The following is a 19,705-nucleotide window of genomic DNA, read 5'->3' on the forward strand; positions in this document are numbered from 1 at the left end:
TAATTATTGTTTCTCAAAATTGAATTCTCATAAAAAATTTTATCAATAAATTTTTAAACCATTAAATTCTTGCGACGAACTTTAATAACATTTTTAATAATATTTACATTTTTTCGAGGAATGTGATTTAAATTGAATTAAAAATAATTGAAATTCCTAAAATTTTATGAAAATAATGGAATTATTAGGTACGAAGAAATTTGTAACAAATTGGTAAATAATTGAATTCTTTGTAAATAATTGAATTCCTGTGATATTATTATTATTTATAAAAATAATTTAGTGTTTTAGTAGAATTTTATCAAAATTTTTTTTAAATAATGGAATTCTTTTGGAAAATTTTATTTAATAAATAATTTATTGAATAATTAAATGTTTCTCAAAACTGAATTCTCATAAAGAATTTTTAAATCATTGAATTCTTTCGACGAATTTCAATAAATTTTTTAAGAATAATTACATTTTTTCGAGGAATTCGATTAAAATTAAATTAAAAATAATTGAAATTCTGCGATGGGTTTTATTATTTATGAAAATAATTGAAATTCTGCCAAGAAATTTATTAAATTTTTTGGAAATAATTGAATTTCGAAGAGGAATTTTATTATTTATAAAGATAATTGAAATTTGGACGAGAATTTTTTTAAACTTTTGAACATAATTGAATTTTTGTGAAGAATCACATTACTTTTGAAAATAATTGAATTCTTTAGACGAATTTTATTGAAATTTCTTTTTAAATAATTGAATTCTTTTGTGAAATTTTATGGAAATAGTAGACATTGAAACTAATTGAATTTTGCCAATTTTTTGAAATTAATTAAATTTCTACAAAGAATTTGATTAAAATTTTTTAAAATAATTTAATTCTATGAAGAAATTTAATTAAAAATGTATTGAAAATAATACTTAAAATCTAATAAATAAATTTTAGCAAAGATTTGTAAAATAATTGAACTTCTTTTTTATGAATTTGAATAAAATTTTTAAGAATATTTACATTTTTCGAGGAATTCGATTAAAATTGAATTTAAAATAATTGAAATTGTGCGATGAGTTTTATTATTTATAAAAATAATTGAATTCCTGTAAAAAAAATGTTATTATTTATGAAGATAATTGCGAATAATAAGTTATGAAAATAATTTGTAAATAATTAAATTCCTGTGCAATTTTTATTATTTATGAAAATAATTAAATTGTTAGCGTAGAATTTTATTAAAAATTGTTTTAAATAATTGTATTCTTTTAGGAAATTTTATTAAAGAAGTAGATATTAAAATTTAAAAATCATTGAATTGAGGAAAGTTTTTGAAAACAATTGAAATTTTGCCAAGAATTTTTTTTAGACTTTTGAAAATAATTAAAATTCTGCCAAGAAATTTATTAAATTTTTTGGAAATAATTGAATTTCTTCAATAATTTGTAATTGCTTCAAAATTCAATTTCTTTTAGTGTTTTTAACTAAAATTCTTCTATAAATCCATTATTGTTAAAAATCAATTAAAAATCTATATTAAAAAATTTAACTATAAGTTCAGAAGAATTCGGATTATTAAAACTTTTCAAAAATCTACGTTCTTTAAAATTTTCTATTTAAATTCATTCAAAATTGAGATTTTACCAAATTTCCCATTAAAACCTTTTGAAGTTAATCTTTATGAAAATTGTAAAAGCAACTCTTTTAAAATTCAATTAATTTTGAAACGTTTATGTAAAATCAGATTTAAAGAATACACACAATAACTTTAGAAAACGACAATTTTCCTGGATTTCGATTAAAATTTTCTCTGACTTTTGCAGGTTTTTTCAAGGTTTATAAAATTCCCTGACATTTACAGATTTTCCAGGTTGCGTGGCAACCCTGAGTAAACTAATAATTATAGTAGTAGAGAAAAATAAAATTTTCCTTGAGTAAAATTTTTCTTAAGTAAATAGAAGTAAATAGAAGTAAATAAAATTTCAACAATTTGGAAACTGAAAATTAAAAAGAAATAAAAATAATTACGCAAACAATAAGATTAGATTAACAGAGAAAAATTAGTAATAATTAACATATATTTAATTTTCCCCATTGCAGAAGTGAGCCGGTAAAATAATTATATACATTCATGTTTGAAAATAAAAATACCACTGACGGCTTGAGTTTTTAATGTATGAAAAAAATATGATAAATCTCGTTTATAGAGAAGTTCGCAAGAGTTTACTGACCAGTAAACACACGGGTTTTGAACTGCTTTCTAAGTAATTACCACCTTCAACAAGGAACAACGTTAATCCTATAGATTAGTAATTTATCCCGCATATCAATTTTCCGACCTTCCTTCATTAATGCTTATTGCCACTTGAACAAGTCCCTGTCGTTTCTCTCTTTAAATAGTCCCCAATGCTCACGATCTTGTATAAATTATATATAAAAAGCTACTCGAAAAATTACTACTAAAGCTATTGATACGCGAATTACGATTAGACCTTCGAAATCGAAAGTATACATGTGTACACGAGTATAATATAAAAGATCGTTTCGAATTACAAAACAGTTTTTTTTCATGCTTCCTTGTTTTACCGTTTTTCTCACGGCATATCACATCTTATATACACGTCAAAAAAAAAAAAAATATATACACGATAAAAAAGAAAGAAAAAAAAAATTGAACCATTATGTTGAATTTAATGAATCTTTTTTTTCTCAAATTTAACAATTAAATGTGTTCCATTCTATTCTAATTTCATTGGAAACAATTAAAATGTCATTGAATAATTAGGAGAATTAGAGAAAAAAAGTTTCTTAGAAAAATTAAAAGTTACAATTTTTTTTCCTTTTGGATAATTTTAAACTTTTAATTAGTTATAAATATAATAATATAATAGATAATTATATTATAATTTAATCTTATTGTTAACAATAACAAAACGATAATTAATCATCCATTGTTTTTCAAAAATTAGATTTTTCAGATAAAATTCTCAAAATTTATGATCAAAAATTTAAAAAAATTTTTCAAAACAATATTTTTATAAATTCTTTTATAAAGAATAATTTTTCAAAGTGTTTAATATAAATAAAAAATAAAATATACGATAAAAAATATAAGAATAAAAATTTATATAGTAGAAAAATTTTATTTTCTGCTTAACACATTTTTTTCAAATTCAATACAAAATATTGTGATGACATTAAAATTAATTATTTAATTTGTAAATTTAATTTCACATTCTAAACCATAAAAAAAGTTACTTTTAACATTATTTAGACAATATTTTATTTACCATAATTTTACGATATTATAAGTGAATTTTTTTTTTAAATAACTTTTCTTTCCATAAAAATTAAAAAATTTTTTTACTTTTGTTTGCTTTTTTGTTTCCTAAATTTTAAAATAATTTTTCTTTTAAAATATTTTTAATTTTAAAATTAATAATGTATTTAAATGAATTTTTGCAAAGAATTTTATTAAAAAATTTAAGAATAATTGGAGACTCAATAATTGAATTCCTTTGAAAAATTTTATTTTTAAATTTTTGAAAATCCTAATTAAATTTTTTTCAAGAATTTTATTAGAGCTTTTGTAAATAATTAATTTCTTTGAAGAATTTTTTTAAGTTTTTTTTAATAATTTTAATTGAAAATTTTGAAAATAATTGAATTGTCTCGAAGAATTACAAAAATTTTTTAAAATAATAAAATTTTTTTGAAAAAAATTATTAAAATTTTTTTTTAAAATTGAATTTTTACTTGAAATTTTATTAAAATTGAATTAAAAATAACTGAAGTTATGCATATAATTTTACTATTTATAAAAATAATAATTTTTTTATTCGAAGGATTTATACATTTAGACAATAATTGAATTCTTTGGAAATATTTTATATCGAATGAAGAAAAAAATTGAATTCATTCGTGATATTTTTTTTTAAATAATTGAATTTTTGCAAAAATTTTATAACGAATTAAGAAAAAAATTGAATTCTTTCGTGAAATTTGTTTGGAAATAATTGAACTCTTTCGTTAAATTTGTTTGAAAATAATTGAATTTTTGGAAAGATATTAAAAAATAATAATTTTTTATTCAAAGAATTTATTAAAATTTTAGAAAATAATTGAATTCTTTTGAAAAATTTTATAACGAATTAAGAAATAAAATTGGATTATTTCGATAAGTTTTATTGAAAATAATTGAATTTTTTGCAAGGATTTTACTATTAAAAAAAATATTTTAATTGTTTCGAAGGATTTATTAAAATTATAGAAAATAATTGAAAATACGTTCGTGAAATTTTATTAAAATTTTGTTGAAAATAATAGAATTTTTAAAATTACAATTTTTTAAAAATAATGGAATTCTGCTGAAAATTGTTATTATTTATGAAAATAATTGAATTCTTGCGAAGAATTATATTAAAATTTTTGAAAATAATTAAATTTATTCAAAGAATTTTTAAAAAACTTTTAAAAATACTTGAATTTTTTTTCATTTGTGAAATTTTATTAAAATTATATTAAAGTTACTTAAATTCTTAATCAAAAAATTTTATTTCTTGTAAAAATAATTGAAATCATTCGCAAAATTTTAGTAAAGTTTTTTAAAAATAATTCAATTCATTTGTAAAAATCTATTAAAATTGTATATTGATAATATTTGAATTTCTAAAAAGAATTTTATTATTAATAAGAATAATAAATAATTGAATATTTGCAACTAATTTTATTTAAATTTTTGAAGAAAATTAATTGAAATATTGGAAATAATCGATTTTTTATATAGAATGTTTTTAAAAATTGTTGAAAGTATTTAAATTCATTCGAAGAATTCTGTTAAATTTTTTAAAAATATTTCCATTCTTTTGTGAAATTTTATTTTAAAATTATAAAATTACTGAAATTATTTCGAAAAATTTTATTTCCTGTAAAAATAATTGAATTCATTCGCAAAATTTTATTAAACTTTTTAGAAATAATTCAATTCTTTTGGGAAATTATATTTTTAGTAGAATTTCACAAAAGAATTGAATTTCTAAAAAGAATATTATTATAATAAGAATAATTGAATATTTGCAAATAAATTTATTTAAATTTTTGAAGAAAATTAATTGAAATATTGAAAATAATTGAATTCTTATAGAATGTTTTTTAAAATTTTTGAAAACAATTAAATTTATTCGAAGAATTTTATTAAATTTTTTAAAAATATTTCCATTCTTTTGTAAAATTAAAATTTTATTAAAATTGTATTGAAAATAATTGAATTCCTAAAAACAATTTTATTATTAATGAAAATAATTGAATTTTTACAAGAAATTCTATTAAAAATATTTGTAAATAATAAAGAATAATAATTAGAATTAAAATGTAATTTTCTTCTAATTTTGATTCTAAAATTATTCAAATATTGAAGTTGAGATTTGAAAATAAAAAAATTCATAATTATAATTTTATATAAAACTCGTGAAAATCGACGTAAAAATAAATAAAATCCAAAAAATTAATTTTTTTCTAATTATTTCTACCCATTTGAATAAAATTAACAGCGATAAAAAAAAATGAGGACAAAAAATTCTTTTTTCGTCACTAAGGCAGATTAAAAAAAATTGTTTCGTTTTTTTCTAACTTGTGATCTGGTACAATGATTATTCAGCTACTAACAAAACTCGCAAAGTCATCATTTGATGAGTTTCCGGTCAGAGAATAGTTTAGATGAGATGAGATGAGATTTTAGATCATCAAAGAGGTAGCTGTAATTTGTTCTGAACTTGAGTTCAATTTAATTAGTTTCAATATCCAGAAGCTGCGTGAAAACTTTTTTTTTTTTTTTTTTTTTTTTTGACAAAATACCAAAAAAAAACGAAGAAGAAAAATAGAAACGATAATAAAATATATAATCTTTGTCCATATTTTTCACTCCCTATATATAAATATATATTCTTTCCTGGTACTTAAATAGAAGACTTTACAACGTACTTTCACCATTTAATCCTTCTCTGAGGGGGATTATGGGATTAAATAAGATTGATTGAAACTATTTGTGAAGAGCACTTGATTAAATGCTTATAAAACGTAACAACAATCACATTTAATTACATTGTATTTTATATTAATGGAAAATTAATTATCCACAAAGATTTAAATTTTAAATTGATTTTTAATTATTCCAATTAATAATTTTCAATTTTAATTCACTCTTTTAAAATTTTTAATTTTTATTAATTTTTATTAATTTTTATACATTAAAGAATTTTTTTTTAATTAAATAAATCTAATTTCTATGAATTATTCCAGAAAGATTAAATTTTGAAATTCTAAATTGTTTCTGATAAAAATCACGACTCCTCCCTAATTTACACCTTAAAGATTGTTTTTAACACATTTTGCAATTTCTCATTATCAATTGATTCACTTTCACTATTTCGACAGTGTCTCGAATACTTGATAAAATCTTCAAAAGACTTTGAGCTAATCAAGCGTCACAAAAGTGTTTCACAGGACGTGGGGGGAAAAAAATATCAGAAAAACGTCTCTGCTCTTCCTGAACAGTGGAGGAAATTTTTGCAATGCAAAATAAGCGTCAAGGTCTTGGTTTCATAAGAGTAGAAGAAAAAAAATTCTTTTCCAAATGAGGAATGCAAGAATTCCAAGAGTTTTGTTTACGCTTCAAAGAGATTTGTCTGATATTTACAATAAAATCCACTAGATACCTTTTTCTTTTCATTTTATTCCACTTGAATTTCTCCCGAAGTCCCGACACAAAGAGTCAATTAGACTTTCAAATAAAATCCACACAAGAAAATATTTGCGATAATATAAAATTAAATTATAAATAAATTCAGTGTAATTAAATAGATTTCTTTAAATTCAATAAAATTGAATAATAAATATTTTTCACGACGAATAAGAAAATATTCGATTAAAAATTTATTCTTGCAGTGAAAATTATTGTTTTAATTTATACACTGAGCGACCTATGTGAAGGAAGAAAAAAAATTGAATATACGCAAATATTTTTCGGATCATCAGACATAGCCTGAGGTAAAAACAGAGTGAGATTGAAGAATTTCGTGTTTCGAATGATGTTAATAAAGCAATTGGTTTGATCTAGGTCATGCGAAATACAACAAAAGTAGTCAGGGGGGAGGAGGGCAATATAATGTATTATTACGTGTCATCATTCTTCAAGTATGTGATTCACGTGTGGTGTCATTATAAAGACACAGGAAGATTCCGTTATAAGCGCAAAGGTCCGGAATATACATCCGTTTGTCGCACGTCACGCATTTAAGAATGCGACAACTATTTAAACTTGATTGCCTTCTCAAATACTTGACTTTCGTTTTATAATTGGCATTTTCATGAAAATCCTGTGAATTCAATTTACACATAGAAATTAACTTCTTGCACTTTACAATTTAAGTTACAACAATCAAACCTTTAAAGTTATGTCAGAGTTGCCACAAAAATAAAATTTTATTTTTCCCTGACTTTTCCCTGATTTCCAGACAAAATTTTCACTTTTTCCCTGAAATTAAAGAATATTCAGATTCACTCTAAAAATTATTAGATACTCAAAAAAATGTTCTATTACATTTATTTACGAATTTCTCTAAATGTAAAATTATTCGAAAACAATAACTTCTTTTTTAAATAAATATTTAATCATTATTATTTTTCCCCAGAAATTAAAATTCTTCAAAAGATTCAAATTCAACCTTTTAAAATTCAATAACTTTTAAAAATAATTATCCAGTTAAACTTTTTCAAAAAAATTAATTCTGCGCAGAATTATTAGTTACAAGTATGAAAAATTCAGATTTCCAAAGATTAAAAAAAATTTTCAAAATTAAATTATTTCTAAAAATTTACGCTGTAATGATTTTAATGTTCAATTATTATCTAAAATTTTAACTGAAATCCATTTTTTATTCAAAACTTATTAGCAAATTTTAGGAGAATTCAATTATTTATTTATTTCTTTATTTTACAATCAATTAAATAGAAAAATAAATAATTCATTGAATAATTTAATGTTCCTCAAAATTGAATTCTCATTTAGAATTTTATCAATAAATTTTTAAATTATTAAATTCTTTCGACGAATTTTAATAAAATTTTTAAGAATAATCATATTTTATTATTACGAAGAAATGTATAAAAAAAATTTGAAAATAATAAAATTCCTGTGATTTTTTATTTATTTATAAAAATAATTAAATGTTTTCGTAGAATTTAATCAAAATTTGTTTTAAATAATTGAATTGTTTTGGAAAATTTTATTAAAATAGTAGATATTAAAAATCATTGAATTGAGGAAAACTTTTGAAAATAATTGAAATTTTGCAAAGAAATTTATTGAATAATTTAATGTTTCTCAAAATTGAATTCTCATAAAGAATTTTATCAATAAATAAAAAAAAATAATTTTTTAAATCATTAAATTCTTTTGACGAATTTTCATAAAATTTTTAAGAATAATTACATTTTTTTGAGAAATTCGATTAAAATTGAATTAAAAATAATTGAAATTCCTAAAATTTTATGAAAATACTGGAATTAATAGGTACGAAGAAATTTATACCAAATTTGTAAATAATTGTTTGTTTTAAATAATTGAATTCTTTTGGAAAATTTAATTAAAATAGTAGATATTAAAAATCATTGAATTGAGGAAATTTTTTGAAAATAATTTAATTTCACAGAAGAATTTTATTATTTTTAAAGATAATTGAAATTTTGACGAGAATTTTTTGTAACTTTTGAACATAATTAAATTTTTGCGAAGAATTACATTACTTTTAAAAATAATTGAATTCTCAAGACGAATTTTATTTAAATTTCTTTAAATTTAAATAATTAAATTCTTTTGTGAAATTTTATTGAAATAGTAGACATTAAAAATAATTGAATTTTGACAAATTTTTTTAATTAATTAAATTTCTACCAAAAATTTGATTAACATTCTTTTGAAAAAAATTGAATTGTTACAAAGAATTTCAGGAAAATTTTTGAAAATAATTGAATTTCGAAGAAGAATTTTATTATTTATAAAGATAATTGAACTTTTTAAGAGAATTTTTATAAACTTTTGAACATAATTGAATTTTTTGGATGAATTACATTACTTTTGAAAATAATTAAAATTCTACTACGAGTTTTATTATTTATGAAAATAATTGGATTTCTAAAAAGAATTTTATTATTTACGAAAATAATTAAATCTCTGTTAAAAATTGTATTGTTAATGAAAATAATGGAATTATTACGAAGAAATTTATAACAAATTTGAAAATAATTGAATTTTTTGTAAATAATTGATTTCTTTTGATATTTTTATCGATTATGAAAATAATTAAATGTTTTCGTATAATTTTGTCAAAATTTGTTTTTAATAATTGAATTCTTTTAGAAAATTTTATTAAAAAAGTAGATATTAAAAATCATCGATTTGAGGAGTATTTTTGAAAATAATTGAAATTTTGCCGAGAAATTTATTAAATTTTTTGAAAATAATTCAATTTCGGAGAAGAATTTTAATATTTATAAAGATAATTAAAATTTTGACGAGAATTTTTTTAAACTTGGAACATAATTGAATTATTGCAATTATTCGTAACTTCTCCAAAATGCAAATTTTTTTTAGTGTTTTTAACTAAAATTCTTCTATAAATCCATTATTTTTAATAATTAATTATATATTTATATTAAAAAATTTAACTAGTTCCAGAAGAATTTGAAATATTCCAATTTTTCAAAAATCTAAGTTTTTTTAAATTTCTAATTAAATTAATTAAAAATTGAAGTTTTATAAAATTTCAAAGCAATTCCTTTTGAAGTTTATCTATTTATCAATGAAGTTATTTAATTAGAAATTATTGTCAGAAATAGAAAAATTTGATGGTTTCGTAGTAATTTCATAGTTTATGATGCAAACAAAAAATCACAAAAATTCAGAATTTTTTTATGAATTCTAAAAATTTAATTTTTTCCACTACTTTTAATAAAAATCCCTGACTTTTCCCTGACCAATTCTACTTTCCCTGACTTCCCTGACCTTTGGCAATCATGTATATCAAATTTATTATTTCAAATATATTTGAAATTTAATATTTCAAATTTACTAAAACAATAAAAATGAAATAACATGAATAATAATGAAAATTCAGTTTGCAATTGAAGTAATCGAATCACCTCCGTTTCTAGATCACGTTTATATTATATATATTGACATATATATTGACATTGATTATGATCTTGACTCTCGTGTGCAATCTCTCTGAGAAGATCGCTATTGGTCACTGAACATTTCTCTTGTATTCAAATTGAATGTCCTAGCAAGAACAATGTTTCACGAAACAATATTCATGAAGATTGAGAATGGAAGTTTGAGAAAAGCTTCTATAAACGAACGCCAACACAAATAAGTGTCTAAACACTGGCGCTTTATACTTTTGGTTTTTGCTCTCTCTGTCTCGTGTCTATAAACAGCCATGAGGAATATCCGCAGAAAAGATCGCGAGGAGCTCTCTCTCTCCCACGTTCTCGAAAGGTTGCAGGTCGATTTCAGGGTTCGGACGATTTTGAGGTCGCTCGACCGTAAAGAGATTGTATGTATATATAAAGCACACTGTTTGTCGTTCGATTATCCTCGTATACACAAAAGATTACAGCAAATAGTAAAAAGATGAATGTTTTCTCCATTAGTCACCTCCAGAATTTCATCAATCAATATCAAATATTACAATTTTCGGATTTCTTTTTCAAAAGCATTTTCTGAAAATGAAAAAAAAACGATATATTTATACGATTAATACAGTAGATTTCTATACTCAATAGTCTAACGGTAGATATTTTGAATTATGTTTCATCAGATTAGAATCGAAAAAACCCAATCAAATAATGAACACATACACACACAGACACATACTAGAATTGCGGAAAAGATTTCACTATATAGCGGAATAAAGATAAGAATATGAATTTCATTATAGGGATGAGTTGTTTTTACCGCAGAAGAGGAACAAAAGAGAATTTTTTGATTTTTCGAAAAAGAGAAAAAAAAGAAGGCTTAATTGTAACCTTCACATTGTCCAAGCAGAAAATATATTTGATCCTCAAGGTGATAAAATAGTTAATAGAAATAACTATTGTTTGAATGAAGGAGAAGAAGAAGAAGCTTCTCACGGTATCATGCGTGATACTTAATTTCCATTATAAAGAGTAATTATTAAAATTATAAGGGGAAAATTTTCAAGTCAGATATTATATTATCTATAAAAATCGCAAAGTCTAATTTTTCCACTTTATCGAAATTGTTATAATATCAAACTTCTATCAATTCCGATTTTATTCGAGAATATACTTTATAATATACATTATAATAATCGTAAGTTCCTTTACGTTAGCAAATTATCTGCATTCATTTGTTTGTTTTGAAAATTAAATTTTGTGGGTTAAGTATTGGCATTTTTCATTTTTTAATGTCAAACTTTTTAATGTGGAACATACTTTACTTATTAAATTGTCTCGACTCTTTGGTAAAAAATCTAAAATTATCAAAAATTCGAAAAAATTAAAAAATCCGAATTTCTTAAAATTCAACATTTTTTCTTCTCTTTTATGGGATTAAGCTTTATTATTTTTGTGCTTTTGGAAAATACTTTACTTATTTAATAGTCTCGACTCTTTGGTAAAAAATCTAAAATTATCAAAAATTCGAAAAAATTCAAAAATCCGATTTTCTTCAAATTCAACATTTTTTCTTCTCTTTTATGGGATTAAGCTTCATTATTTTTGTGCTTTTGGAAAATACTTTACTTATTTAATAGTCTCGACTCTTTGGTAAAAAATCTAAAATTATCAAAAATTCAAAAAAATTCAAAAATCCGATTTTCTTAAAATTCAACATTTTTTCCTCTCTTTTATGGGATTTAGCTTTATTATTTTTGTGCTTTTGGAAAATACTTTACTTATTTAAAAGTCTCGACTCTTTGGTAAAAAATCTAAAATTATCAAAAATTCGAAAAAATTCAAAAATCCGATTTTCTTAAAATTCAACATTTTTTCTTCTCTTTTATGGGATTTAGCTTCATTATTTTTGTGCTTTGGGAAAATACTTTACTTATTAAATTGTCTCGACTCTTTGGTAAAAAATTTAAATTATCAAAAATTCGAAAAAATTCAAAAATTCGATTTTCTTAAAATTCAACATTTTTTCTTCTCTTTTATGGGATTAAGCTTCATTATTTTTGTGCTTTTGGAAAATACTTTACTTATTTAATAGTCTCGACTCTTTGGTAAAAAATCTAAAATTATCAAAAATTCAAAAAAATTCAAAAATCCGATTTTCTTAAAATTCAACATTTTTTCCTCTCTTTTATGGGATTTAGCTTTATTATTTTTGTGCTTTTGGAAAATACTTTACTTATTTAAAAGTCTCGACTCTTTGGTAAAAAATCTAAAATTATCAAAAATTCGAAAAAATTCAAAAATCCGATTTTCTTAAAATTCAACATTTTTTCTTCTCTTTTATGGGATTTAGCTTCATTATTTTTGTGCTTTGGGAAAATACTTTACTTATTAAATTGTCTCGACTCTTTGGTAAAAAATTTAAATTATCAAAAATTCGAAAAAATTCAAAAATTCGATTTTCTTAAAATTCAACATTTTTTCTTCTCTTTTATGGGATTAAGCTTCATTATTTTTGTGCTTTTGGAAAATACTTTACTTATTTAATAGTCTCGACTCTTTGGTAAAAAATCTAAAATTATCAAAAATTCAAAAAAATTCAAAAATCCGATTTTCTTAAAATTCAACATTTTTTCTTCTCTTTTATGGGATTAAGCTTTAATATTTTTGTGCTTTTGGAAAATACTTTACTTATTTAATAGTCTCGACTCTTTGGTAAAAAATTTAAATTATCAAAAATTCGAAAAAATTCAAAAATTCGATTTTCTTAAAATTCAACATTTTTTCTTCTCTTTTATGGGATTTAGCTTCATTATTTTTGTGCTTTGGGAAAATACCTTACTTATTAAATTGTCTCGACTCTTTGGTAAAAAATTTAAATTATCAAAAATTCGAAAAAATTCAAAAATTCGATTTTCTTAAAATTCAACATTTTTTCTTCTCTTTTATGGGATTAAGCTTCATTATTTTTGTGCTTTTGGAAAATACTTTACTTATTTAATAGTCTCGACTCTTTGGTAAAAAAATCTAAAATTATCAAAAATTCGAAAAAATTCAAAAATCCGATTTTCTTAAAATTCAACATTTTTTCTTCTCTTTTATGGGATTAAGCTTTATTATTTTTGTGCTTTTGGAAAATACTTTACTTATTTAATAGTCTCGAGTCTTTGGTAAAAAATCTAAAATTATCAAAAATTCGAAAAATTTCAAAAATCCAAATTTTTTAAAATTCAACATTTTTTCTTCTCTTTTATGGGATTTAGCTTCATTATTTTTGTGCTTTTGGAAAATACTTTACTTATTAAATTGTCTCGACTCTTTGGTAAAAAATCTAAAATTATATTATATTATATTATGCAAATTTTATTAGATTAAAATTTTAAATAATTGAATTCTTGTAGAAAAATTTATTTGTGGAAATAACTGAATTTTTCGATTATTAATTTAAAATAGTAATAAAAATAATTGAAATTCTTTGATGAATTTTATTATTTATGAAAATAATTAAATTCATGCTTAAAATTTAATAAAACATTTTTTTTTTAAATTGAATTTTCATGAAAAGTGTTTATTATTAGTGAAAGTAATTGAATTATTGTGAAGAATTGTATAAAAATTTTGTTAAATAATTGATTTTTTCGAAACTTTTTTGAAAATTAGCGAATTAAAAGTAGTGGAAATTCTCTAAAAAAATATTATTTATATTCTTTGTTCGGAAAGTTGAATATATAATAATTTTTTTACCTTTTTTATTCTTCAGAATAATTAAAATTTTCGTAATGAAGATTATTTTTAATTTTTAGGTATCAAATAATTTTTGCGAAATTCAATTTTCCTCGTAGTACAAGAAAGTTTAATTATTTTCAATTTTGAAAATCTGATGTTAAATTTGAAATTAGTATCAAAATTTGTTAAAATTTTTTGTTTTTTGTTAAAAATTTTTGAAAATCCTAATTAAATTCTTTTGAAGAATTTCTTTGAATTTTTTTTAAAATAATGGAGTTTTTTTAAAATAATTTTAGTGATGTTTTGAATCGAAAAAAGCACGGATCATAATTAAATTGTAATGCGTGACGCGAGACGTAAACGAATGTTTATAGCAATGGTTTCCGGTGGTCAATCAGTACAATACACTTGTCTTGATATCAAAATAATACAATTTCATATACGTTATATTTCTCGAATGCAATTATTCAACGAATTTGAATTTAAAACACACTTATCAAATTATGGAGTTAATTTCCCTATTTGCGATTTTTAAATACTAAAAATAAATTTAATAAATAATAATTAATAATCAAATTCTATTAATAACTTTTATTCTTCAATTCCGCAATACTTAATTCTTTATCAGCAAAAATTGCAAGTTTTCATAAAAAGCGTAAAAGAAATTTCTTGTACTTTTTACAATCTCATCATAATTTTTTGAATTAAAAAAATCTATTTCTAGAATTATTTATATGCCCAGAATTAATAACGTTTGTCTTGAAATAAAAATCTCTGAATATTTTACTGATCGTAAAGTAAAAATTAAATTTGAGCAAAAGGAAGAGAAAAATATTCTTAATCTCAGAATACAAAAACGAGAATGTTTAGACTTTAGAGAGAATCGTGAATTTAAAAATAACGAATTAAAATTCCTCGAAGATGTTTAATAAAATTTGAAAGAAAAAAAAATTAAATTCTATATTGAAAGCAATGAAAATAAATATAAAAAAAATTAATGATATTCAAAAGAAGATATTTTTAACACTTTCCTATGTTTTTTTTCTAATTTATTTCTTATTTGTTTTTATTTATTTATTTATTTTTTTTGGCTTAATCATGGGTCGTTGTACGAACGATGAGTATCTACTGAGGAAAGAGCTGAAGGCTAGTTTCCAAGTCGTATCATTACGCACTATCGCAGGCATTTTGCGAAGCACGCTTGCTCCAATGCTCCCGCGTGTAAAAAAGAGGAAACCGGAACGACCCGTTCTGCAGCCATCTTACACTTTTTCCCCTCTCTTTTATGTTTTCTCCTTGATAACATGTAGTAAAAGTTCATAATTTCACAATAAAATTTTCAATAATAAAATAAATAAAAATAAATAAAATAAAATGATATATAAAATTAAAGATTCGATTTCGTACACAGAGAATACATTCCTTCATCAGTGATATTCAATTTAAAGAAAATTGCATAAATAACAATATTTTCTGTACCCAAAAAAAAATATTTCAAATTATTGTTATTACTATTATTTGTTATTTTTACAAAAAAAAATAGAATCACCCACTTATATAGTAATAGTGATTTCTTTTTCGTTTCATGATTAGCCAATACTTGCAATTTTTCCCACATGAAATAAACCACATATGGATATCAAGATGCTCTGAATAGGTTTTATATATGCGGGCAGGTCATATATAATAGATCAATTCAAAGAACACGTAAATCAGTTTCTGTATATATATCGAGTACGATCGCGTTACGCTATTGAAAAATTTTATCTTTCAGTCAAATTGAACAAGTAAATTCAAAGTTTACCCATTTTCCCAGGAATGACGTCGAATTGCGTTGGTGCATCGCTCACAAAAATCGGTCGATTGCATAATTCCTGAAAAACCAAAAAAAATCTCTTTTAGTAAATTGATTTAAAATTCAGTCAAAATAGAAACTAGTAGAATAAAATTAAAATTAATTATAATAATACAGGGTTGTTACAAAAATTTAATTTTGTTTTTCCCTGACTTTTCCCTGATTTCCAAAAAAAATTTTGTCTTTTTCCCTGACTCTGTAAAGAATATTCTGATTCAATTATTAGATACTCAAAAAAATGTTCTATTACATTCATTTATAATAAATTTTAAGAATATTATTATAAAAAATGAATTAATTAAATTTCTACGAAGAATTTTATTAAAATTATTTTTGAAAAATTGAATTGTTACAAAAAATTTCATTAAAATTTTTGAAAATAATTTAATTTCTTAAAAAATTTAATTAAAAATGTATTGAAAATAATACTTAAATTCTAATAAATAAATTGTAGCAAAAGTTTTTAATTAATTGAATTTCTTTGCTGAATTTTAATAAAAGTTTTAAGAATATAATTACATACATTTTTCGAGGAGATTCAATTAAAATTGAATAAAAAATAATTGAAATTCTGCAATGAGTTTTATTATTTATGAAAATAATTGAATTTCTAAAAAGAATTTTATTATTTACGAAAATAATTTAATCTCTGTAAAAAATTTGATTATTTATGAAAATAATTGAATTATTGCGAAGAAATTTATAAAAAATTTGAAAATCATTAAATTGAGGAAAATTTTGGAAAATAATTGAAATTTTGCCGAGAAATTTATTAAATTTTTTGAAAATAATTGAATTTCGAAGTAGAATTTTATTATTTATAAAGATAATTTAAATTTTGACGAGAATTTTTACGAAGAATGACATTACTTTTGAAAATAATTATTGAATTCTTGAGACGAATTTTATTAAAATTTTTTTTTAAATAATTGAATTTTGACAAATTTTTTAAATTTATTAAATTTTTACGAAGAAATTTTGAAAAAAATTGAATTGCTACAAAGAATTTCATTAAAATTTGTTTTAAATAATTGAAATCTTTTGAAAAATTTTATTAAAATAGTAGATATCATTGAATTGAGGAAAATTTTGGAAAATAATTGAAATTTTGCCAAGAAATTTATTAAATTTTTGGAAATAATTGAATTTCGAAGAAGAATTTTATTAATATTTGAAATATCACAATTTTTCAAAAATCTAAGTTCTTTAAAATTTTTAATTAAATTAATTTAAAATTGAAGGTTTATAAGATTTCAAATTATTCATAGTTTAGGAGGCAAACAAAAATTCAGAATTTTTTTATGAATTCTAAAAACTTAATTTTTCTCACTACTTTTAATAAAAATCCCTGACTTTTCCCTGAATTTCCTGCCGAGTGGCAACCCTGTAATAGAATATATATAATTTGCCAATACTTAATTTCATTTACTTCTACCGAAAGAATTTTCGAGAAATGGAAAATAATTTCGAATTATAATTTGACATAAATATGAAGACAGGTGTATATACGTAGAGAAATTCCTGATTTTTTTTCTCCCAATTAAAAAAATTAGTTAACGATCTACTTTCCTTGATTTCCCCTGTACAAAATATTCCGTGTTTTAAGAATTTGCACGCAATGTTCGAGAAAAAAAATGAGATCATAATATCGTAACATTTTAATGGTCTTTAATTAATTTTACATAGGCGATCTTCCATGCAATCTCATTTAAAGAAGAAAAAAAAAACATAAAATAAAAACAGTTCTAGAATTTTGAATTGCGGAAATACAAATTCTCAGAGCGGTTATTTTATTTTCATAAACATCTTACTTTCCATTTTTAAAAAGTTGTTTGTTATATCAAACTGTCCATTCGAAAACTTACCAACCGTATCATTACCATGTTCACTTTTATTGGCGCAATAAAATTTTTATCATTAAAAACCAGAATATAACGATTTGATGAAAAATAAAAATGAAGGCAGAATCAGACCAATATCAAAGAGAGATAAATATTTTTCTCGGTAAAAAAAATAATAAAAGCGATTAAGTTTGAAATTAAAATTTCAGTAAATTTTTCTCAATTCTAACTTATTGAATTTAGACAACATTTTCTTTTTAACTGATGAAGAGAGAAAAGAAGAGAAACTCTGTCAGAATTATTGAAATAGATGGCAATTGTGATGAAAAAGAACCTTTTGTAAGAATCTTTATGTGAATTTGCTTTCTTGTAGGCGTTGGAATATTGTTTCCGGCCCGGAGGAATATTTCACAAAATCGCAAAATATTGTTTGAAAAAGAAAGATATATGATGACAATAGGCGCACTTATATACACGTATAGCATTAATGTTTTATGTGGCAAAACTGATTATGAAATCTCGAACAATGTGTAATGCTGTAAATTGCGAGAGTTTCAGGGTGACTGCAATCATTGGCATCTCAGTTAATTTGTTACTTGTTAAACTCGTAACATGAGCCTATAAAATGCAATGCGAAGGGAATGCAATGATGCAGTTACCCTGCGTGTGACCTTGCGAAATGCATTCAGTTCATTGCAATTATTATTGTATCGTCCACTCCCGTAATACACGACAACTTGAAAAGAGAAGATCCAGTTATGAACCGCACAATATTATTGTACCTTAACCGATTTGTCATCTTTCACAAAATAAATCAAGTGTATAATAATAAAATGAATTATGAGATTCTTGAACTCATGCACACGCGGTATGTGCAATCTTATTTCCTGTACGTATACTCTTTCGAAATTGTCAGCAGAAAGTATTTATTAAATAATTTTAATTGAAATTTTAATTCTTTAAATATTTTCACATTTTTAGTGTAAGAAAACAATATATAATCTTTTCTATATCTTCTTCTATATTAATAATAATCGTTTTTTCAAGTTAGTTTTTGTTTGTTTTCTTGTTTCCTAACTTTTTTACTTATTTAATTTTATTTATTTATTTATTTAGTATACAGACTAAATTCAATAATATATAATTCAATAATAATAATAATTTAATTTTAAAATTAATGCAGTGCAAATCATTAAATTCCTGCAAAGAATTTTATCAAAAAATTTAAGAATAATTAAATTCCTTCGAAGAATTTTCTTATTTATGAAAATAATTGAATTCTCGCAAAGAATTTTCTTATTTATGAAAATAATTGAATTCTCGCGAAGAATGTTAATAAAATTTTAAAAACTCCTAATTAAATATTAAAAATTTATCCTAATTAATCCTAATTAAATTTTAAAGAATTACTTTGAATTTTTTTTAAATGATGGAAATTGAAAATTTTAAAAGTAATTGAATTTCATGAACAATTTCTCCCAAGTTTTTAAAATAATCCTGTTTTTTAATTATTGAAATTAAACATTTAATTATTGGATTTTGTAAAAATTTTAAGAAAATAATTAATTTCTTCGCAGAATTTTATTACAATTTTCTAAAATAATTTAATTCAATCAAAGAATTAGAATAAAATATAGAAAATAATTAAATTCTTTCGAAGAATTAAATTAAAAATATAATTGAATTGTTTCGAAGGATTTATTAAAATTTTAGAAAATAATTGAATTCTTTTGACAAATTTCATAATAAATTAAAACAATTGAATTCTTTCGTGGAATTTTATTGAAAATAATTGAATTTTTGCAAAAAATTTTACAATATTTATAAAAATAATTGGATTTTTTCAAGGAATATTATTATTTATAAAAATAATTGAATTCTTACAAGAAATTTTATTAAAATTGAATTTTCATGAAGAATTTTATTAAAATTATTGAAAAATTAAATGAACTTAATTGAAAATCATGTTTGTTGATAATTAAAATTTAAAATTTGATTATTGATTTTTATTAGCATTTTTTGAAAATAATTTTTAAAATAATTTTTATAATCAAAATTTAAAAAATTCACTTATTAAGTGCAAAATTAATTGCAATTATTTCCTAAAAT

At 21.3% G+C, this 19,705-nt stretch overlaps 1 protein-coding gene across 4 annotated transcripts in view; it reads right to left on the reverse strand.

Annotated features, from left to right (window-relative positions):
• The window catches only part of LOC122507886 (calpain-C), a 66,775-nt gene that overhangs the window by 22,888 nt on the left and 24,182 nt on the right, over positions 1 to 19,705 (reverse strand). For all 4 annotated transcript variants that reach the window (XM_043620888.1, XM_043620868.1, XM_043620877.1 and 1 more), the window contains one exon: positions 15,705 to 15,774. In XM_043620888.1, the coding sequence (XP_043476823.1) occupies positions 15,705 to 15,774 (70 nt within the window). The remainder of the gene's footprint in view (positions 1 to 15,704; positions 15,775 to 19,705) is intronic.

The sequence above is a fragment of the Leptopilina heterotoma genome, unplaced genomic scaffold (genome assembly GCF_015476425.1).
Source record: "Leptopilina heterotoma isolate Lh14 unplaced genomic scaffold, ASM1547642v1 Lhet_114, whole genome shotgun sequence".
In the NCBI taxonomy this organism is placed as follows: Eukaryota; Metazoa; Arthropoda; class Insecta; order Hymenoptera; family Figitidae; genus Leptopilina; species Leptopilina heterotoma.